This window comes from Carcharhinus amblyrhynchos, chromosome 3, assembly GCF_965287045.1.
Source record: "Carcharhinus amblyrhynchos chromosome 3, sCarAmb.v2.hapA, whole genome shotgun sequence".
NCBI classification, from domain to species: Eukaryota; Metazoa; Chordata; class Chondrichthyes; order Carcharhiniformes; family Carcharhinidae; genus Carcharhinus; species Carcharhinus amblyrhynchos.
In genome coordinates, this window is record NC_137326.1 from 136,082,269 (window position 1) to 136,106,301 (window position 24,033).

Below are 24,033 nucleotides of genomic sequence, written 5' to 3' on the forward strand. Positions count from 1 at the left end.
ATGGGGGTGGGTGGACTGCCCCTTCCAGCCTTGGGAAAAGTGGAGATCACCTTTGCATGCTGGTCTCAAACAGATTTCAGTTCAAAATCTTCATTTCTGACTATGTATTATGAAATCCTTGAAGTGACTTGTCCATTTTAATATCCATGACCCATGTACACCTGGAAGCATTCAAAATCACCATAGCACACCATTGTGCAGAAGGATTGCTCATGCTTTCTCTCATAAAGCCCAGGGGTGAGAAAATCAGTTTGAAGTCCTTAGACTGGCAGGGGATGTCAGCTTCAGTAGGGGTTTCCCTTCTGTAGCCTATATGAGCAGCAAGTACAGCCTGCCCACTTTGATCTGCTCTGATTGACAACTCCACAGCAGATGAGACAGTTCATTGTAGACACAATCCAGTAAATCTCTCGGACCTCCTCAGTCCACCAGAGGTGCTCCCCTTGTCAGTGGGGGTCGGCATGTTCATTTTGGGAGAGGTGGTCCTGTCTCAGAGATCAGGGGTCTCCCTTGACCTACGTAAAGCCAGGCTGACGGTGTGTTTTGCAGTGTGCTTAAATTTGAATGGTTAAGATGGGGGAATCCCCCCTGACAGATCCTGTTAACACAAATGGGAAATACTCTGATTTTATCATTGGTGGGAGCACTTAAGAGTGCAGATGGGAGAATCACGCCACATGTGTCACTATTTGAAAAAAAGTACAGGGTGTCTTGTCAGTGTCCTGGTCAATACCTACTTTATAACCCAACATCCGTTCAACAGGAAATCTGGTCAACATTACTTTTTGTGGGGTTTTGTTGTGTACAAATTGCTTGCCATGTTTGTCTATATTACAACAGCGCCTACATATCAAAGGTAAAACTGTGAAGTGCTTTAGTATTTTCTGCTGTAATGATAAATATTGTATGGATGGGAAGTTTTCCTTCCATGGCATCCTCTTAGACATGTGACAATTTTTAAATCTCTTCAGTCAGAATTACTTATTTATTTTTGAAATTCTGTGAAAGAGGGAATTAGCATTGGTGTGTGTGAGGATGCAGGAAGGGTGAAATGTAACTTACAAAACAGATTAATTTTCAATTGTATTTTAATTTGTTTTGAAATTAGGTTGAAATTGTATTTCAAAAATTTTAAAGAAGGTATGCAATGGACAAAAACTTTAGTCATAACGCCTCATGACTTTGGAATTTCAGAAGGTCACAAACAATTAGTATATTCATATTTAACTAGAGAGACAGTGTAACAAATGTAGAAAACTGCTGTATGGCTTTAAGCAAATCTTGTCACCAATGAAGACAGAAAGATGCTTGTTCACCATCCTTTGCAATATGAAAGGTGGGGGATCTTTCCAAACAGATCTTGTCAACTCTTCTGTACTGACAGATTCCAGAACTCCATTTCCTGAAGAATAAAATAAATGATTTCAGAAACTTGACACATTAAGAACTTGAAAATTTTTAGAAATGGAATAGGCCATTCGGCACTATAAACCCAAAGCTGCCGTGATGATGCTCTCCTCACACCAGCTCCCATAGCCTGGGTATCTGACAGCCAGTCAAACACAAGACCGCTTGATTTCATTACACTGGTGACCAGGACGATTGCAGTGAAGATCAGGGAAAGCGGTGTCCTCAGGCCTCTTTTCAGACTTGAGGATGAATTGTTGTCAAAGTTGTCCCACCATAATGACAACAGTAGAGTCGTAGAAACCTCCAAAAATAGTACAAACACCAAGTTTTGGATTTATGGATGATGCCCCACAGAAATTCAATCCTGCTCTGGTCTATAGTATCAAATAACTTTGACATAAAGAGCCAGAACTGGTACAACAGGCCAAATGGCTTCTTACTATGACTTCATGATTAATCAATCTACCTCCCTGTGCATCATCACTTTCATCCCCTGATATCTTCACAAACTTGAATTCCCTGTGCTTCAGTGTTCTCCCTTTACTCACGCCAGAATTGTCTCATCCTCAGGACAAAAAATTTCCTTCTTCTAAATTCCTAATTTTTGTTCACCGCTATATGATAGTGAAAATGTACTCCTAATGGTAAATCAGTAATAGTAACAGGAAAACCTACCTTATATCATAGGACAAGTTTCTCTGTGTAGTGTGAAGCAATGACGTGGAGATGCCAGCGTTGGACTGGGGTAAATACAGTGAGAAGATTCACAACTATGGTCCAGGTGCAGGTCAGTGGGACTAGGCTGAAAAATGGTTCCGCACAACCAAGAAGGGCCAAAAGGCCTGTTTCTGCGTGTAATGTTCTATGGTTAATGTCAACAGGTTTATTTGGTAGTAAAAGCCACTAGATTTCGGAGTGCTTGCTGCCCCTTCATCAGGTGAATGGGAGTTCTATTCACAAAGCGACCATGACACCACACAACCCTGCCACAGCAACCTCTGTAAGACGTGCCGGATCATTGACACAGATGCCATCATCTCACGTGAGAACACCATCCACCAGATACATGGTACATACTCTCGCAACTCGGCCAATGTTGTGCACCCAATACGCTGTAGGAAAGGATGTCCAAAGGCATAGTACATTGGGGACACCATGCAGACGCTACAATAATGGATGAATGAACACCGCTCGGCAATCACCAGGCAAGACTGTTCTCTTCCTGTTGGAGAACACTTCAGTGGTCATGGGCATTTGGCTTCTGATCCTCAGGTAAGCATTCTCCAAGGTGGCCTTACGACACATGACAGTGCAGAGTCGCTGAGCAGAGACTGATAGCCAAGTTCCACACACATGAGAACAGCCTTAACCGGGATCTTGGTTCATGTCACACTATCTGTAACCCCCGCAACTTGCCTGGACTTGCAAAATCTCACTAACTGTCCTGTCTGGAGACAATATACATCTCTTTAGCCTGTGCTCTCCACTCACATTGTCTGTACCTTTAAGACTTGATTACCTGTAAAGACTCGCATTCCAATCATTATTTTGTAGATTGAGTTTGTTTCTTTATATGCCCTGTTTGTGACAAAGAGGCAGCAAGCACTTCGAAAGCTCGTGGTGTTTGCTACCAAGTAAACTGTTGGACTTCAACCTGGCGTTATGAGACTTGTTACTAGTGTGAAACAAGACAGGAAGTCCACTCTTTATACAAAGATCAATGATTTTGCTGTACATCGTTCTTTGAGAAAATCTCCTTCTGTGTTGAAAATACATTGTGTTCTCTACACTGAAAATCTGCCTGAGCAGGGGATTTGGGTTAAGCAAGTGAACTGTAAAAGCTAATAATTCATAGCTCATTTCAGAGCTGGTAAAATCTGTTACATGGTTTTACCTTTGTGATGGACTAGTACTCAAACTGGAAATATCAAATCAGAATGAAGTAATTTTTTTTTAAAAAAGTCTATGTTGAAAAGCTGAAAACAAAAACCCTTATGCTGCAACACGTCATTCCATGTCTGAAAGGAACATTTTGTGTTGATCTTTCAGGCAGTAAAAATGGCCTTGAGTTCCACTGCACACTGATATAAACAGCCTGTAAATACCACTAATGTTTTCAGTGTGAGCTTTACACAGAGCCCAGTGAATAATAATAATCGTTAAAAACTGAAGGCCCAGCAGCTCCTGCTCTGTGCAAGGATGTTTCCTGTTGGAAGCCCTTAGCAATTTACTTAAATAATTTAATTTGCCTCTGCAGGGAGCAAATAATTAACTCCTGAGATCACAGCTTTGGTTTACAGCAAAGATGAAGTGAGATGATTTTCTCAATGCAAGATAGTTAATCAAATCGCAAAACCCTCCTTTAGAAGAGATTTTATTAGTTCCGTACACACAGTGCACAGGGAAATACTCATATTCACATTTTATAATAAATGTTAAGAACAAGATCATGCCTGTGATTATAGGGCAAATTAATAGATACAGCAAAACCCCTCACCCTTCTTCTTCCCACCTGTTTTCAAGTTAGATTAATACCAGCTCACTCCATCAGTCAGAAAGCAACTTTAAGCTTTCTGCACACAAAGCAAAAAGAAAAGGTGAATTGTTGCAATTGCAACAAATCCTCATGGGGTAATGATGGCAAGTGATATTTCTCACCAATTTGTGGCCTTTGAGAGGTTAAGGGCTCCTCCTATGGTTCAGCTGGTTAAGTCAATGAATGCTGAGCTACACAGGTCAGGACGTTTGACTGTTTGAGTTGATCTCAAAGGACCAACAGTAGAATTTCTACAATTAGCCTCACCATTCTTGGGTTAATTGAACCACTGTCTCAATGGAGCTGACAGATGGGAATTTAGACTTGGTAAAAGCATTCCTTCAGTTAAAGGAGTAGAAGGTGAATAAACGTTCCTGCTCCTGGTTATTATTTACCTACTGAGCTGCCAAAGTGCTCAATTATGTAAATGTCAGTCAGGGACAGACCAAGTTCAGCTGGGGCACCCAGCGTATGAGAGATTGTTAACCCACACTCCAGGGTCTTTCATATGGAACAGCCACTTGGCAAGACGTTGAAGAGCAACCATTAACCAGTGTGAATCAGGGCAGAAGCATATAATGAAAGCAGTATTGCTAGTTATTGTGATTGTGTCCTTGAACACATATCTGAAGCAGCATGCCACATAGATCAGTGAAACTACTGTTACAATAATAATTATTATCCCTATTGAAACTCTGATGGTAATAACGAAAATTCTCATTGCATTATCTATATAAGAGAAAAGAAACAATACACTAAAAATAACCAACCCACATTAAAAACATTACAACACCAATATTGTGAACAACACTTGCCTGAGTTCTGACAACTTGTAAATGAAAATAGAATCACACAGTGGTTACAGCAAAGAACATATCTATTCAGTCAATTATGTCTGTGTCAGCTGTCTGCAACAGCAACTCCATTTCCCCGTAACCCAACAAACATTACGTGCCACAAGGCCAAAGCAAAGCAGGCTATAGACCAAGTGCTGGTAAATAGAATTAGTATAAATTGGTATTTGATGGTTAGCATAGTCTCAAGCTGTGAGTATATTTTCTGAATACAGATTGTATTCCTGTACATTTATCCACACTATTCAAATATACTAATAATTAGGTTCATGCACTGGGTTTTTACCTCAGATTCATTGCATTCAAATAGCTTTGAGAAAGCATTTAATTATGGACGGATTCAGGAGATATAGTGACTTTTTAATATTGCCAATTGCTCAAGAAATCTATCTAGACTACAAGCCATCCAAGTAAAAAGGAAGAACCTTTATATATCCAACAATATCCTATGCAAAGAAATGCTTTTGAAGTAGACTTATTGTGTGTACAAATAAAGCAACAATATGACCTTAAATATCAAATTGGATTTAGGGTAATGAACCTGTTGTTGATGGAAATGAATGGAGAGAACTCATTGTTCTCGTGAAGGTTTCAAGGGATCATTTATGAACCTGAGCCAATGGAACGGCAGACATGACCTTGATATAAAGCTTTATCCAAAAGACAGAACATCTGACAATAAAGTGTTGACTGAGGCATCCGTATTATAATAGTGTCAACCATGGCTCAGTTGTTAGCAATATTCAAAAGTTTGTGGATTCAAGTCCCACTCCAGAATTAAAGCACAAAATCTGGCAGTACTATGGCAGCACCACTCTATTGGAGGTGCTGTCTTTTCGATGAAATGTTAAACCAAGACTCTGTCTGCCCTCTCCAGATCTCAAGCCAGTATTGTGAAGAAGAGCAGTTATCCCTGGTATACTGTCCAAACCTCCATATACATCATAAAAGGCAGATGATTTGGTCATGTACCACATTGCTGGTTGTCAGGGCTTAATTTCTGTTTGTTTATTGCGTGGAGAATTTCCTACAATGCAACAGTGACTACACTTCAAAAAAAGGCTGTAAACTGCTTTGGGACATCCTGTGATTGCAGGGATGATTTCCCTTTTCCTCCTGCCTTCAAAATGCTTATTTCCTTTGGGGATAACGGTGGAAACTCCAGGTGATTCAGATCTTCAGTTCCCTTGCTTTGCCTGGGTAGTCTCAAGGGTTTTCCCAAAGATAGTGCAAATATAAGCATGGTAAGACAGCGCTCATGAAGCAGGAATTCTTCCTAAGACTCTGCTTGCCATTTTACATCTTGTGATAAGCACAGTCAGACTAAAGGATCTGAGAAGTTTGAGTGCAAGGAAGTTTTCTTCCTTTCACAGGATTAGCAGAATGGATATAATATGCAGAGACTTTCTGGCTGCTGTTTTTGGACATCTGGAAGGCCAAGCAGATGACACCCTTCCATTTCCATCCATAGATCAAACAAATACTGATGGGTTCAGTTCATGCCAAGCAGAGCACATTTGGAGTGTATTTCATCTGACATACACCCAACTGGCTCAAACTCTGGTGTGAACCATGATCTTCTGATTAAGGAATAAAAGTACCACCAACTGAGCCAAGCTGACGCTAGTTATTTTGAAATACAAAAAGCTTATGGGCATTAAGTATTTCCAAATTCATGCCTTAGTTATTAATTTAGTCAGTAGCAATTTCAATTCCACTCTGGTGGTATACTAGTTTGCTCAATAATTGCAAGTGGTAAACATCTGGAATGTACGTTTTGATTTGATTTATTATTGTCACATGTATTGGGATACAGTGAAAAGTATTGTTTCTTACACATTATACAGACAAAATATACTGTTCCTGGAGTACATAGGAGAGAAGGAAAGGAGAGGGTGCAGAATATAGTGTTGCAATTACAGATAGGGTGAAGAGAAAGATCAGCTTAATATATGATTGATCCATTCAAAAGTCTGATGGCAGCAGGGAAGAAGCTGTTCTTGAGTCGGTTGGAACTTGTTCTCAGACATTTGTATTTTCTTACTGATGGAAGAAGATGAAAGAGAGAATGTGCGGGCTGTGGTTCAGCCATGGTTTTCTGGAAAGATTTGGACAATTATTTGAAGAGGAAACAACTGCAGGGCTGCAGGAAAGGGCATGGGAGTGGAATTATCTGTGTCCCTCTTGCAGAGAGCTGACACAGGCATAACCGGCTGAATGACCTCCTTTGTGCTGTAACTCTTCTATAATTTTTTATCCATATTTAAATCAGTCTCAGTAGCTCAGCTTTATGTGCAAGTCTTACCATCTTATGACTTTTCTTTCTCACAGTGCGAGCCTTCATGGGATATTGGGCAATGGCAGTGAAAGTTCTGAGAACCGTCTGCTTCATTAGTTGACTCCTGACAAATGCCTCCATTCTCACATGGATTATTGAGACAGGGGCCAGCTACAAGAACAGAAATCAAGAGCATTAAAATCTCACATAAAGATTATATGTTCTTCTTTCTCTCTTAACAACAGTCTATCAATTGTTGTTTCAAAAGGCACCATACAGCTAAAGGTTCTAATAACTGACTATTATTTTAAGAAGCATAAACATACATTAACATTATCAGGATAATATTTGAAAGTTCATATTCTGAGTACCAAGCTTCAGCTGATAAAACATGCGTAGGAGATTTAGCTCACGCGATTTTCCCTCCATTATACTTTTTAGATTCAGTCAGGCTGCACTCTGTTAAAACAGTACTTCATCAATTGATTGAGTGGATTAGCAAAGTGGAACTTGCAAGTTAGCGCTGTTCATGATGGATGAATGTATATTATTGGTTGAGGTTCTGTAGGTGTGACAAGTGAGCAAGGTGACTGAGCTTCCTATCTAGATTTGCTGTGAATGTGTGATTATATTCTCTTGTCTGGTACTTCTCCAGCTTCAAGCAGGTTGGCATTCACCCCACTTTTTTACCCAAGCTTTTTAATGGAACTTTTGAAATCCACTAAATTACTGGGATGAATCTTTCTGCTGCCAAAGGCAAAAACTAACTTTTAAGCCAGTTTTTCAATGTCTTGCAAGTAGGCTCACTAAACAAGGGCTTGATCTGGGGGTATTAGGTCACGAATCAGGGTTTTTATAATCTTCCACATTGCTGCCTAGAATGTTTGGATGCTGCAAAATAATTGAATCGTGTATCTTCCGGTTGAAAGAATTGTCCTCGACCAAGTGTTGCAGACTGGCACATTCCAAGGTCCAGGACTACGTGCTAAGGGACGCACTGAAGCTTGGGACAGCCACTGCAAAGGCACAATGCGGAAAGGCCACTGTGTAAAGCCTTTCAAGGGAGGCAGACCGAGAGCCCGGTAACTGTTGAATACCCTTGGCCTGCGTAATTGTGTGCCAATCTGAAAAATAACAGCACACAGTAAAATCTGATGTTTGTATATTGTTTTAAGTAATGAAATGTAATGGATGTAATGCCATGTAAATAAGCATCGTATAGTACTGTAAAAATGATTGGTTATTTTGCACTGTAATTTTTGGATATGTCTCTTCGCAATGGTTTTTCTGAGAGTTTTTTATGAATAAAGTATATTTTTGAAAAAAAATTGAATCGTGTATAAATAGTGTCCTTTTGTGCATAATCTCTGACATTCCTCCCTTAGAATCCCTACAGTGCAGAAGGAGGCCGTTCAACCCTTTGAGCTTGCACCAACAACAATCCCAGCCAGGCTTTAGACCCTTAATCCAATGCATTTACCCTGTTAATTCCCCTGACACTAAGGGGCAATTTAGCATAGCCAATCTACCTAACCTACACATCTGGCACGGCCAATCCACCTAACCTATACACCTTTGGATATGGGCAGAAATCAGAGCACCGAGAGTAAACCCAAGGGAGAACGTGCAAACTCCACACAGGCAGTGACCCAAGGCTGGAATCAAAACCAGGGCTCTGGTAGCAGTGCTAATCAATTTTCTATGTGCTACCCAGATACCTTCCTGATGTTCCTCTTTAGTCCATTGCAGTTCTTGTCGCTGCAGAAACTGGAGAGCTGGCGATCAGATGACTTCCCCGAGTGAAAAGTAGAAGTCCCTCCTACAGCTATTAGAGGCGAAATGACTGTGGGGACACCCTGAATCAATGGGGATATGTTCTCTGCCAACTCTCTGGATGGCAGGAAGGGAAACCCCGCCAGCCTAAAAATTCAAGCCTTATTTTTTCTCTGTTATTTCCAGAGGAGAGGGAAACATGAGATGGAAATGTTTACCTCAGACTAATTCAACTTTAGATGACTTTTTCTCCTCCCATCCCCTCCATCCAGATTTCTGTCTCAGTAAATTAAATGTCGTAATAACATGCTGTGCTTCGTAACAGAAGGACAAGAGACTCACAAAAGTGCCTGTGGAGTTAAAACCTTGGAAAATTTCAATTCGAATACTAGTGGATAATTCACAGATTTCCAATAGCTTAATGCAGCCTAATCCAGCAGGATCTAGTTAAGCACCATGAACCAGCTGTGACCATGGGATTATTCGCATCTGATGTACTTGAAAGTCAGCAATACAGCGTGAGTTGTCACAATGGGGACTGCTCTTAGCTCACAGAAAGCAGACCTTAAAAATGCATTATTACACTTTCAGTGAGCTCTTGGAGTGATCACGTTAGGAGTGACACTGGAAGAAAGCGCCTTATGGGAAACCATGGTCATACAACCTGTAATTTTCCACCCACACCTCCTATTAGAGGTACTCTGAACTGAGAGGACAGCATTTACCAAAACTGGAGGGCAGGAACCTCTTCTTAAAACAAACTTATCTGATTCCTTGGAAACAACAAAACCAGTCATTTCAAAGAGAATGTAATAATGTGACAATAGCAATGTAACTGGTGAGGGAATAGGAGGAAAGAGATGCCCAGATACTCAGTTTCAGTAATGAAAACTTACATTTCAATTCTGCAAATGATGTGCAAAGAGATAAGTCAGTATATTTTATAAAAGTAAAGTAAAGTTTCTTTATTAGTCACAAGGCTTACATTAACACTACAATGAAGTTACAGTGAAATTCCTCTAGTTGCCACACATCAGCACCTGTTCAGGTCAATGCACCTAACCATTTCAGAATGTAGGAAGAAACTGGAGCACCCAGAGAAAACCCACACAGACATGGAGAGAATGTGCAAACTCCACACAGACAGTGACCCAAGCCGGGAATCGAACCGGGTCCCTGGCGCTGTAAAACAGTAATGCTAACGGCTGTGCCACCGTGCTGCCCATACTGTGCTACCGTGCTGCCCATAGGACGCTTGATAACAAGTAGGGACTCAGCCGGACAGTGAAGAATGGAAGAAATGTAGAAGATGGTAATGTACTGGAGTGGAGGTTAAGATGAAGCAGTATCTGGAGATGGTACAGGGAGGAGAGTTTTTTTTAGAATTGGGGATCATGACAGCAGTTTTGAAAGACGCTGAAACTGAGACAGAGATGAACATTAGTTGATGATATGGTAATTGTTGTGGAGAACAAATCGCTTACCAACACACACACGCACACACACACACTCAAACCCCATCCCCCCTTGCCAGCTAGGGTACATAAGGTGGGACTCAGCATCCATTTTGTGACAAATCAGAACAAGGTTAAAGATCCTACAGCTTAAAAGCTAACACCACAGAATATCCTACCTGTACATTATATATTCTGAATGAGTCCATCAGCTTAAAGATATTAGCACGTACACAAAGACGCACAAACAAGATAATCACAGAATGAGATCCTGATAATTGTCAGAAATCAGACAGCAATCAGGAATAATAAAGAACAAGGGTTCACCCAGCAAGACACCCCGCTGATGTCAATGTATTTCAATGTCTCTGGCTGGTTTCATGAATGAAGACATCATCAGGTTATTATATGGAAATGGATTTTGATGTCTTTGCAATTTAAGAAACAATACAACAGTGATTATCTTCGTCTGGGTAGCATCCAACAAAATCGAACTGTGTGAATGTACTATCTGAATGCACCTTCCAACAAAGGTATAAATGTTGAGACCTTTACAACGTGTCTTCGGAGAAGCACTGGGATTAGACCAGAAACTTTCTCTCCACCAGAGCTAAATAAAGCTACTTTGAAAGCCAGATCGGGACTTTGAGCATGGGGTGATTTCTGAATTCGTCTGTGCTAACAGTAACCATGCAACTGAAAACTGGGGTGGTCAGCAGCTGGAACTGGGTGATGGGGCTTGATCTGGGCTGAGGGTACAAGCAGCAGCCCAACAGACAAGAGGATTGGAAATTACATGGACACAGCTGAACATTTCCACAGCAGATGGATACAGGTAATAGTGGAGGCAGGTAATGTTGTGGGTATGGAAGTAGGTGGCTTTTGTGATGGAAAGAAAAATAGACTTGATTTTGTCCTCAGGCTCTGTGGCTGCATATGAGCCCAGGAAATAATGAGTGGAATTTTCCTGTTCCGTCCACCACTGGAAACATAGTGGGCAGGTTAGAAAATTTGGTGGACCATTTAAGGATCCATTGACCTCAGGCGGGAATTTCTGGTCTTCGGGCACATGCGGCTGGAATATCCCACCCATGTGTCCCTAAGGAATAATATTCTACATTTAAAATAAAAATTGCCGTTGGACGGTTTTCCGTTCTCGGAAATTCAATTGACTTTGGCTATACAGTTCTTATGAGTGTCATTGATGCAGAATTGACCCTGTGGAAGAAGGAAGTGAGACAGATAATTGTTACTTTCACCACTGAGCTATAAACTGGTGGTAGTGGATCAGCCACTTGTTCCCATTTATCCAACTTCTGAGTGGATGATCCTTTACTGTCAGTTATCCAGTCAATGCTAAAAGTTAAAAGCTACCCTGAGTATCGTTGATGTACATTAAATGGACAAAGTATATGCTTACATTGGTAGCACCCTCTGATGAGATGAGCAGTGGTACAGGTTGTGTTGGGTGCACATAGCGTTCTTGTACAATTAACTGTTGCTGTACTGATGCACACACAAGTCTCAGAACAATCTTCAGTCATAAATTTTTCCCCAACCTATCAGCAGAGAGCAGAGAAATTAGATTTATACTAAGAACAGTAACAATCTTTAGACACAAATAGACCATTTAGCGTTTCTACCCAAGATCTCTGAGGCATATTTCTAAACTGCCAGATCCAAGTGGAGAGGATCTCCAAGAAGATTGCGCATATCAACACAGACATCAAGTTTTTACGCATATTTCTAACCCAGTAACATTGAGCACTATTTAAAGATAATGGACGGGATTATTCAGCCTTGCTCATCCCGAAACCGTAAAATCCCGCCTGAGGTCAACAGACCTTCCCATTGTCTAACCTCGTCTGCTCTGATTCCCATGACACGCGGGGCATAAAATTCTAGCCAATAACTTGTTTAGTTCTTTTTGACTCTGCCATTTATTTTTGTTCTATTAGTCTTGTTAGTAGCATTTTACAATTATTTATCAGCTCTTTATGGAAAAATGTGCCCTGAAGTTCCCATGTTCCTTTTTTATCCTTAATGTGACCGTTTGGGCTTCCCATATGGACCAAGTTGCTGTCCCGGCAGAAATACAGAAGAATGGCCTCTGAGCTTCCTGTTGGTGGTACCAAATGATGGGCTGGCATTGTTTGCATGCTGGATTCAAATGACCCATGCCTATTGGGAACATAAGCATTGCTTGTTCCAATATACTAGTAGCTAAGTAAGTGAGGTCATATTGGTAGCAGAATTGTCAATATGCTAGCAATCCAGAGGCCCAGGTTAATGCCCTGGGGACATTGGTTCGAATCCCACCATCACAGTTGGCATGAATTTCAATTCTATTCATAAATCTAGAACATAAAGCTAGAGTCAATAATGATGACCGGCCTTACCCAGTTTGGGCTACATGTGACTCGGGTGCACAGTAATATTTTAACTGCTCTCAGTTCAAGGGCAATCAGGGATGAACAACAAATGCTGATCTTGCTGGTAACATACACATCCCATGAAAGAATAAAGAAAAAAATGATTCTGAGGTTGGCAAGGAGACACAGAAAAGACCTTGCTAAAGCGTATTCTTTTCATGTGTTCATGAATCCACAGAATCATCGAATCCTACAGTGCTGAAGGAGATCATTTAGCCCACCGAGTCTGCACCGACCACAATCCCACACCTAGGCCCTATTCCTGTAATCCCACTTATCTACCCTACAATTCCCCCTGACAATAAGGGGCAATCTACCTTGGCCAATCAACCTAACCTGCACATCTTTGGAATCTGGGAGGAACCCACACAGATACAGGAGAATGTGCAGCCTCCACACAGACAATCACCCAAGGCTGGAATTATTGCTCCCAATGGAGCTATTGATAGTTTTGTTCCAGGAAATTGATCCTCTCTGGCATTGATTACTGTGGGCTGCAGAAATTCCAGGGCCTTTTGTTGGGCTCCAATAAGATTCAGGTCAGTTCTCAAACTTAAAAGTGCTTACTGAGTACTTGGTCAGACATGGTCCCTTGAAATACTGGAATAGGGCATGGGTCAGAATATTCACTCTCTTTCTCATAGGAATTTTGTGGAGTCTTTTCCACAGAACAGAATCCTAGCTGAACCACATTCTGTCTTATTGCCTGGCCCCTGTCCTGGCATCCTGGCAGAGAGGGACCAAGAACTGACTGGAATTTTGCACTTGCAGAAAAATCTAATTGGATCAACCTCTGCCAAAACCCTCCATAATCTTAATCCATCCACTTTTCAGCCTTCTCTTTTCAACAGGAAAACAACAGTTTTCTCCCAAGTCTTCCAATTCTTAAGACCATCAGTTAAATTGTTTATTCAGGTTGGTTTGATGAAAAAGTTGGGAGGCAAAGAGAGCAAAGTGTGGCAGTATATTAAAGCAAATTAATGCTGTACAGTTTGTTCATATTTACTGACATTCTGTCTGGACAAGGTGATGAACATTGTGGGCAGTAGCTGTTCCCTGTTTATCTAACTGTCCAGCCAATCCACAGCAACTTTATGTGAATTGTTCTGTCTTTTTGGTGCCCTTTGAAAATCACAGGGTGTCAGCCTCAGTTACAAAGCAAAAATATTCTACTCTGCACCATGACTTTGATAAAAGCTTTACAATCTCAAGAACTGATTTCTGAAAGTTTAGAACTGCTTGAAATGAATGTGAGACAAGATTGTCCCCTTCACATGGATACACGTAATGGGGCAACACAGTCTCATGAGAATAACAAAACGAGCAATAACTTAAATCATGGAGTGAAAATCCTCAACTCTCCATTGATTCCTAAATTACTGCAGTCAACTGGGATCATCCAGTGCACACTAACAAATGCAATACATATGCTGTGACAATGACAGTATTAATTTTACCTCATAATACTTGTTTCGATAGGTGCATCCACAGTCTTTGTAGGGAACACACTGGAAGTCACTCAATACAAAGCCTGAGAGACATTCACAGCCTTCCATAGTGGGTGCTTCACATTCTGATGGGGCAGCAAAGTTACCGCAGGAAGCAGGGCAAGCTGACATTTGCGTACTGTATTGGCTGTTTGCTGGACAGGCCATCGCTGTGGATTATAATAAAGCAAATGTTCATTGAAAGCTAGAAGACACATGTAATAACCCCCAGAAGTCCATGGGGAATCATTGATTCATCTCCCTGTGGGGCCCATTGATCGTGAGTTCTCCTGGAAACAGGCAGTGGCCTGCCTAGCTGGAACGCATAAGTTTATTTATTTATTAGTCACAAGTAAGGCTTACATTAACACTGCAATGAAGTTACTGTGAAATTCCCCCTACTCACCACATCTGGTGCCTGTTCGGGTCCATGTACCTAACCAGCATGTCTTTCAGACTGTGGGAGGAAACCGGAGCGCCTGGAGAAATCCCATACAGACACAGAGAACGTGTAAATTCAACACAGCCGGTGACCTAAGCCAGGAATCGAGCCTGGGTCCCTGGCATTGTGAAGCGGCAGTGCTAACCACTGTGCTACCATGCCACCTCTAGTACATGAACCATTTATAAGGCAGGCCCAGGACAGGGCCTGTTAACCTGTAGTCCCAGACAGAGACTAGTGTATGTAATCCCAATAGTGGCTTTACTTTGAATTCTGTAATAAACTATATTTTTATAGAATCTCTACAGTACAGTTGGAGACTATTTGGCCCATCAGGTCTGCACCGACTCTCCAACAGAGCATCTTATCCAAGCCTCATCCCTAAAACCCCATATATTTACCCCGCTAATTCCCCTAACCTATATACCTTGGGACAAAAGGGACAATTTAGTACGGTCAATCAACCTAATGTGCACATCTCTCAGAGTATGGGAGGAAACCGGAGCATTCTGAGAAAACCCACACAGACACTGGGAGGACATGCAAACTCCACACAGACAATCTCCAAGGTCGGAATTGAACCCGAGTCCCTGGCGCTGTGGAGACAGCAGTGCTAACCACAAAGCTATCTGAGTTATTACAACACACAAAATTTAAGCTGTAAATTTAAATAAATTAGTTTATATCCGCAATAAAATAGCAAATGAAGGAATGTTATATAAACTTATAAATTTACAGATCTTAATTATTCAGACGTTCATGGTGGATTCACATGGCACATTTAGTTTTGTTATGACACTGTTTGCACATCTATCCATGTAGAGCTTAAATTGGGCATCAGCAGCTGAGGTGATTCTGGAATGATAGAAAGTGAGATTACATCCTCCAGGGAGTCTTGTTGCTCTTTCTCCAATGTCAGTTCCCACACTGAATATATTTTCAGGCTGCATTTACATGATAGCTACAGTATTGGTAGAAAGCAAGCTGCTACATACTAACACAATGCGAAAGCAGTCCAACAGTACTTCAGCATCAAGAACAAAGGGTGCTAGAAAAACTCAGCACATCTGTCAGCATCTATCAGTTCTTCAGTATCACTTGTCTCAAAACAAAAGTTAAAAGAGAATAAAGCGATATAGTCCATACCACAGAGGGTGTCTTTCCTCCAGTCTCCCAGAGTGACTTCATGCTCCTGACAGTGCCGTGCATATTGTTCCAGGCTGGGGCACATCATCTCAGTGATATTAAATGAAGTGCACATGCTAAAGATGCAATGCCTAGAATGGAAAAGGGTAACTTGAATTGTAAGAAATAACTATCATTATTATTCACCACATAATGTGACTAACTAAGTGTATTCTCTTTGTACAGGTGTTGTGTGACCAGGAGCGCAGTGAGAATGGGGCTAACTGGTTTCTAGCAGTGAATACGTACATACAGTGACTGCAGAAGTACTTCCTTCTACATTCATTGGTAGAACTCACATCTGTCTGAAGTGGCAGTTCAAGATTTGTTTTTATCTTTTTATTCATTCTCCTTCCCTCTGTCACCATGCAGGACTGATCACAAGAACAAGTAGTTCATAGTCTGCACTTGGCCTAACAAGCTATTGTCATTTGCCTTTCAATAAGGACTGGATTTTCAGCAAGTTAGGTTGCCTTTAAAAGTGGTGGGCAGGTCCCCATTCCCAGGTTGTCTGATTTGTGGGGGCAACGTTAAAGGGTGTAGGGCTAGTCCAAGTTAAAAGCCTGCATTACCAATCTGGCTGGTTCCATTGCAGGGATTGGGAAGTACTAGTCCTCTGCAATTTGCATGGAGTCAGGACATGTTTTCAATGGGTTTTGATTCATGGCACCTCAGAGAAATTATGAACTCTAGCTTGCATAAGGGGACATTTTAAAAGGTGAGTTAAAAAGGTCCCCCTCATGTCTTCCATGCCAGGCTATCTTGCATGGTCCTTCATGCCTCCTATGCTTCATATGCCAAGCTATTGAACTTCACCCAGCCTCCTAAGCCTTTCATGCTCCTATGTCAAGCTACACCCCTCACCCCATCCCCATGGCTCCTCAATGCACCCAATGCCAAACAATAGCACTTTCATGCCCATTGACCCACTATATGCTATGACAGCCCAGACATGATGTGGAGATGCCGGTGTTGGACTGGAGTAAACATAGTAAAAAGTCTCACAACACCAGGTTAAGGTTCATCAGGTTTATTTGGTAGCAAAAGCCACTAGCTTTTGGGGCTCTGACTTCGTCAGATGAGTGCAGAATTCTGATCACAAACAGGGGATGTAAAGACACACACTTAGTTTACAGAATACAGATTAGAATGCAAGTTTTTACAGCTACTTTCACAATTTTCACAGTTTTAACAATGGATGTCATGGCACTCTACACCAGCATCCCCCACGATGATGGCATTGCTGCAACTCGCTCAGTACTCAACACCGACAACTGCCAGTTTCCAGATGCAATTTTATAACTCATCTGCTTCATCCTGGGCCACAACGTCTTCACCTTCAACAATCAGTTCTTCATCCAGACACACGGAACAGCCATGGGGACCAAATTTGCACCTCAGTATGCCAACATCTTCATGCACAGGCTCGAACAAGACTTCTTCACTGCACAGGACCTTCAACCGATGCTGTACACTAGATACTTAGATGATATTTTCTTCCTTTGGACTCATGATGAACAACCACTGAAACAACTATATGATGACATCAACAAGTTCCATCCCACCATCAGACTCACCAGGGACTACTCTCCGGAATCGGTTGCATTATTGGACACACACATCTCTATTAAGGATGGTCATCTCAGCACCTCACTGTACCACAAGCCCACGAATAACCTCATGATGCTTCACTCCTCCAGCTTCCACCCTAAACACGTTAAAGAAGCCATTCCCCTACGGACAAGCCCTCCGTATACACAGGATCTGCTCAAATGAGGAGGATCACAACAGACACCTCCAGACGCTGAAAGATGCCCTCATAAGAACAGCATATGGCGCTTGACTCATCAGTCCACAGTTCTGATGTGTCACAGCCAAAAATAGAAGACAAACATGGGACATAGTGGACAGAGTACCTTTTATCGTCCAGTACTTCCCCGGAGCAGAGAAGCTACAACATCTCTGGAGTCTTCAACATGTCATTGATGAAGACAAACATCTCGCCAAAGCCATCCCCACATTCCCACTTTTTGCCTTCAAACAACCATACAACCTCAAACAAACCACTGTCCTCAGCAAACTACCCAGCCTTCAGGGGAACAGTGACCATGATACCACACAACCCTGCCACAGCAACCTCTGCAAGACATGCCAGATCATCGACATGGATGCCATCGTGTCACGTGAGAACACCATCCACCAGGTAGACGGTACATACTCTTGCAACTCAGCCAACGTTGTCTACCTGATACGCTGCAGGAAAGGATGTCCCAAGGCATGGTATGTTGGGGAAACCATGCAGGCGCTATGACAACAGATGAATGAACACCGCTTGGCAATCATTAGGTAAGACTGTTCTCTTCCTGTTGGCGAACACTTCAGCGGTCACCAGCATTTGGCCTCTGATCTTCGGATAAGCGTTCTCCAAGGCGGCCTTCACGACACACGACAGCATAGAGTCACTGAGCAGAAACTGATAGCCAAGTTCAGCACACATGAGGACGGCGTCAACCGGGATCTTGGGTTCATGTCACACTATTTGTGACCCCCATGACTTGCCTGGGCTTGCAAAATCTCACTTACTGTTTTATGTGGAGTCAATGCACATCTCTTTAATCTATGTTTAATGCTATCTCCACTCACATTGTCTGCACCTTTAAGACTTGATTAGCTGTAAAGACTCACATTCTAATCAGTATTCCGTAAACTGAGTGTGTGTCTTTACATCCCCTGTTTATGATCAGAACTCTCCACTCACCTGACGAAGGGTCAGAGACCCGAAAGCTAGTGGCTTTTGCTACCAAATAAACTTGTTAACCTGGTGTTGCGAGACTTCTTACTGTGTACAGCTCAGACAGCCAGTACTGTTGAAACACCTGAAACCCAGGGAAAACATTGCTTGATTGATAGTGCTGCCTCTGATCTCAACAGTCAAATTCATAATGTTTATTTACACAAGATTAAGTGGTTTCAAGGGCTTGAAATTTCTGTTATTGATATGATTAAGGGTCTGGATGATGAACACTTTTATTACCTTGTAGTGAAATGAGTTTCTTTTTAACATAGTGGAAAGTAATGAATTAATTACTGTTTAAAGTTTTCTTTAAAATCATTCCACTGTCACTGCAAGGATTCATTGGTTCTATAGTGTATAGTCAGTTAGTGGACATGGAAGTGCCTTTGCTTGGTAAAGGGGGCATGATGGTTGCGCAAAAGGGCAGAACTTGTCATGGGTCATAAGGGGCCATGAAACATGGTGGGGGCATGAAATGACATTGATGGGGCATGGGAAGTATGTAGGGTGCTATGCAAGTGGGTGGGGTGATCGTCTGTGTGGAGTTTGCATGTCCTCCCCATGTCTGTATGGGTTTCTTCAGGATGCTCCGGTTTCCTCTCACATTCTGAGAGACGTACAGGTTAAGTTGATCGACCATGCTAAATTGCCCCTTTGTGTCCCAAGATATATAGATTAGGGGAATTAGCGGGATAAATATGTGGGATTACAGGGATAGGGCTCGGGTAAGATGCTCTGTTGGGACACGAGGGGGTGGGGCACAGTGGCACAGCGGTTAGCACTGCGCCTCACAGCACCAGGGACCCAGGTTCAATTTCGGCCTCGGGTCACTGTCTATGTGGAGTTTGCATATTCTCCCCGTGTCTGCATGGGTTTCTTCCGGGAACTCCGGTTTCCTCCCACAGTCCAGAGATATGCAAGTTAGGTTGACTGGCCATGATAAATTGACCTTAGTGTCAGGGATTGGCAGGGTAAATATGTGGGGTTATGGGAATAGGACCTGGGTGGGATTATGGTCAGTGCAGACTCGATGGGCTGAGTGGCCTCTTTTTGCATTGTAGGGATTCTATGATTCTAAGTGTGAGGGCTGGAGGCCTTTATTTTAACGGAGATGAAATCTCACAGCACCGAGACACCTTTTTCCCAGGCTGGCTGACCCAATGACACCTGCATCTACCCTCTAGTAATGACGATCCCACATTGGTAGACACTTTCTTGCGAGCTGGATGGTCAAGGTAGGAATTTTCCTAGTTCCTACTACTTGCCTTTGTGATGGAAATTCAGATAATAGACCAATACTAAAAAGGGATTTTTTAAAAATCAATTTTTGCTTACTAGTATCCTTGTGCAACCGATTACTCTCATCTACTTGATATGCAAAGGAAAGTATAGCTTTTAGTTAAAATTTTAGACTTTGTGAATTTTAGATCTATATACAATAATAGGCTTATTGTATAGATGTTTACAATACAGTTAGGTGAAATAGCCCATGTTGTGAGGATTGTTAGAATTGTGAAATGATACAATTGGCACTTATATTTTATATTTAATTTTCCCAAGTGCTTCATAAGAGCATCATCAAATAAAATTTAACTCCAAATCACAAAAAGAAGGCATTGAGAGATGGCCGACAGTTTGGTCAAAGAAGTACATTTTAAGGAGCATGTAAAGAAGGCGAGAAATATGGGGAGTCAGAGAGGTTTAAGCACAGCTACCAATGATGGGGTAATTAAAATCAGAGATATTTAAGATGCCAAAATTGGAGGAATTCTGAGACCTTGGAGAATTTATGGCTCAGGGTGAAAATGAGATAGAGAGGGATGAAGCCATGGAGGGATTTAAAAAGATGAATAAGGATCGTAAAATTGAGGCATGTTCCGATGGGGAAGCTAACATAGATTGGTGAGCACAAGGTGATTGGTGAATGGGACTTGGTGCAAGTCAGGGTATGGACAATGATGGTAGTCACAGAAACATAGAAAATAGAAGGAGAAGGCCAATCAACCTTCTAGCCTGCTCCACCATTCATTACGATCCAACTCAATAGCTTGATCTCACCTTCCTCCCGTATCTTTGATCCCCTTCACCCTAAATGCTATATCTAAATGCTTCTTGAAAACATTTGGCCTCAGCTACTTTCTGTGGAAGTGAATTCCACAGGTTGACCACACTCTGGGTGAAGGAATTTCTCTTCATCAAACTGTAAATTCAGTGCACAGGAAGATAAGATTCTTACAACTGATACTGCTCTGGTGAAATAAATCTGTGACAATCGCTGAATGGACCAACTGGATCAGAAAGAATTCCACAGTAACTGGTTCTTTGTATAAACTTTAGTTCAGTTTTGCTGCACAGCATGTCAAATCCAGTGTCTAATCCAATATTTTCAAGATCTTCATCTGTTGTAGGGATTTGCCTGCATTTAAATAACAAGCAGTAAAAATGTTCATAACAAGCAAACAAACAACAACTGCTGTACTTTGGACTGGGTTCAGTATCTTAATCTACAAATAACCAGAAGCATTCACGGTGACAATCACCATTTATTCATGTTCTATTTCTATTTCTTTTAAACAGACTCTCCCAAACCATTGCATAGTTTGTTCAGAATCATGACAGAGGTGAATACAACTGTACTATGTGGTCAGATCATCTTCTGTGCTTTTTCTTCATTCTTTCATGAGATGTGAATGTCATTGGCAAGGCCAGCATTTTTGTCCATCCCTAATTGCCTTTGAACTGAGTGGTTTGTTCAGCCATTCCCAAGGGCAGTCAAAAATCAATCATATTGATGTGGGTCTGGAGATCAGGTAAGGATGGCAGGTTTCCTGCCCTAAAGGTCATTAGTGAACCAGATGGGTTTTTATGACAATTGATGATAGTTTCATGGTCACCATTACTGAGACCAGCTTTATTCCATCTTTATTAACTGAATTCATATTCCACACTGGTTTGTATGATTGAATTTGAACCCATGGGCAGGATTCTCCGGCTGTTCACGCCAGTGGATTTCTCTGGTCCCCATGCAGTAAACGGAGATTTGACTGAGCCTCAAATTCCCCATTCTAACTGGCAGCAGCAGTAGGGTGTGAACAACCAGAGAATTCTGGCCCATGTCCCCAGAGCATTAGCCTGATTCTCTGGATTACTAGTCTGGCAGCATTACTTCAATGCCACCATCTCCCCTATTCTAGTACCTGAGCAAGAGGAAGAGATAATAACGGGGTGAATTTTCCCAGGTATCTAGTGGGAGAATCAAATATTGTGAAGATGCTCTCTGCAATTCTGTCAATGAGCAAAATTTCTTGTGTGCAGCCAGAAAATTACTCCAAATGGCTTTCCATTAAAAAGATGTTTCCACTCATATTTACACTTGAATTCATTAACCTCAGGAACAATTTTGATAGGCAAGTTAAAAGATATTTCAACTGTAATCTTGCAAGATTAACTACTGAAATCTATTACCCAGACAAGTTTATAGTTAACTTTTTATTGTGATTTTGATGTTGCATGCATGATGCTGCTGATTTTATTGCTAGCTCAGGGCTACTATATATAGTACTATAAAAACTGTATTCTTAAACAAAAAACAGAAAATGCTCAGGAAACTCAGCAGGAATGATAGCATCTGTGGAGAGAGAATAGAGCCAACATTTCAAGTCAGGGTGACTCTTTGTCAGACCCTTCGTCAGCGCTCTGATGAAGGCTCATCTAGACTCAAAACATTGGCTCTATTCTCACTCCACAGATGCTGTCAGACCAGCTGAGTTTCTCCAGCATTTTCTGTTTTTGTTTCAGATTCCAGCATCCACAGTATTTTGCCGATATATTCTTAACACAAAAGCAACAAACTGGTATTTAGTGGCATTGTGATATTGTCACTTGACAAGTAATCCAGACACTCCAGGGCAAGATCTGGGGGCCTGGGTTCAAATGTCACCATGGAGAATGGTGAAATTTGAATTCAATAAAAAATCTGGAATGAAAAGTTTAATGATGACCATGAAGCCATTGTCGATTGTTGGAAAAACCCATCTGGTTCATTAATGCTCTTTGGGAAGAAAATCTCCCATCCCTTACCTGGTCTGGCCTACATGTGGCTTCAGATAAAAATTTAAAGCTTATTTATCAGCGTCACAAGTCAGCTTACATTAATACTTCAATGAAGTTACTGTGAAAATCCCCTAGTTGCCACAGTCGGGTGGCTGTTCAGGTTCACTGAGGGAGAATTTAGCATGGCCAATGCATCTAACCAGCATGTCTTTCAGACTGTGGCATAAACCTGGGCACCTGGAGGAAATCCAGGCACACGGAGAAAGTACAGATTCCGCACAGACATTGACCCAAGCCAGGAATCAAACCCAGGAGTCGATTCAGAGCAACGTGTTTAACTTTCAAATGCCCTCTGAAATGATGGGCAGTTAGTAATGGGCAATAAATGCTGGCCCACCAGCAATGCCCACGTGCTGTAAGTAAATCTTAAAATATTTACTCTACACCAAGCAAATTTTGGAAGTCATTTTGTTTTATTTACTGAACAAATCATTTCACAATACTGTAGATGTTCTGATGCTCAGACAGATGAGAAGAATCTGCTATGAATCAGGATAATCATTGTGTAACTCCCCTCACATATACCATAATCATCATTATATTACTCATCAGAAGACACACATACCTCTGTCTATCTGTAATGCTTGGTTCACTAGCTGCAGGTCCACTTCCGTCAATATCCCAACTTTCACCAAACTGTTTCATTTTAGTAATTCTGGTTCCATTGCGTATGGTAAGATCATTTTTTCTCTTTCCCTTAAAATTACCACATAATCCAAGAACCCATTCCCTGTAGCTAATGGGAAGAGTAATGTCTAAAGAGAAAGAAAATGAATATTTGAAAATTACCGGCAATGGTAATTATTTTAGATTACTTTTACCTTAACATTATTTCATGCCAGATATTATGGGCATGATTTTACCGGCTGTGTACACCCCACTGCCGCTGCAGCAAGGACAGAGGATCTCCGTTCACTACAGCGGGACCAGAGAAATCCCATTAGCGTGAACGGCTAGAAAATTCCACCCCGTAACTTTTCATTCAGCAGCAGGGACATTTTTACCTAGAGAGGTAAAAGTAAGAGTGTGGACCTTGCCATGGTATGGTGTAGTTGGGGTGAATAACATTGATGCTTTTGAGGGTAAGTTAGGTAAGAACATAAAGATTAAAGGAAAGGTACGTTGAGAGGGTAAAATCAAGAGGGTTGGGAGGAGGCTTGTGTGAAGCATAAACACCAACATGTTTGTGCTGTAAACTCTGTGTAAATGTGAGGGAAGGCAAATGTCTGGAATTTTAAGGACCAGACAAAACCATTACAGGGACAATTCTTTTCA

General features: G+C 41.6%; 1 protein-coding gene across 1 annotated transcript in view; it reads right to left on the reverse strand.

The window, feature by feature from the left end:
- Nucleotides 1-1,070: 1,070 nt before the first annotated feature.
- Nucleotides 1,071-24,033, reverse strand: part of LOC145341162 (zonadhesin-like) — a 72,169-nt gene continuing 49,206 nt past the window's right edge. Inside the window, exons 16-22 of the mRNA XM_080186075.1 lie at nt 23,324-23,513; nt 20,882-21,061; nt 15,813-15,943; nt 14,195-14,394; nt 11,726-11,864; nt 7,106-7,249; nt 1,071-1,402 (exon numbers count right to left, since the gene is read on the reverse strand). Coding sequence (XP_080042201.1) covers nt 7,110-7,249; nt 11,726-11,864; nt 14,195-14,394; nt 15,813-15,943; nt 20,882-21,061; nt 23,324-23,513 — 980 coding nt within the window. The 3' untranslated portion in view covers nt 1,071-1,402; nt 7,106-7,109. The remainder of the gene's footprint in view (nt 1,403-7,105; nt 7,250-11,725; nt 11,865-14,194; nt 14,395-15,812; nt 15,944-20,881; nt 21,062-23,323; nt 23,514-24,033) is intronic.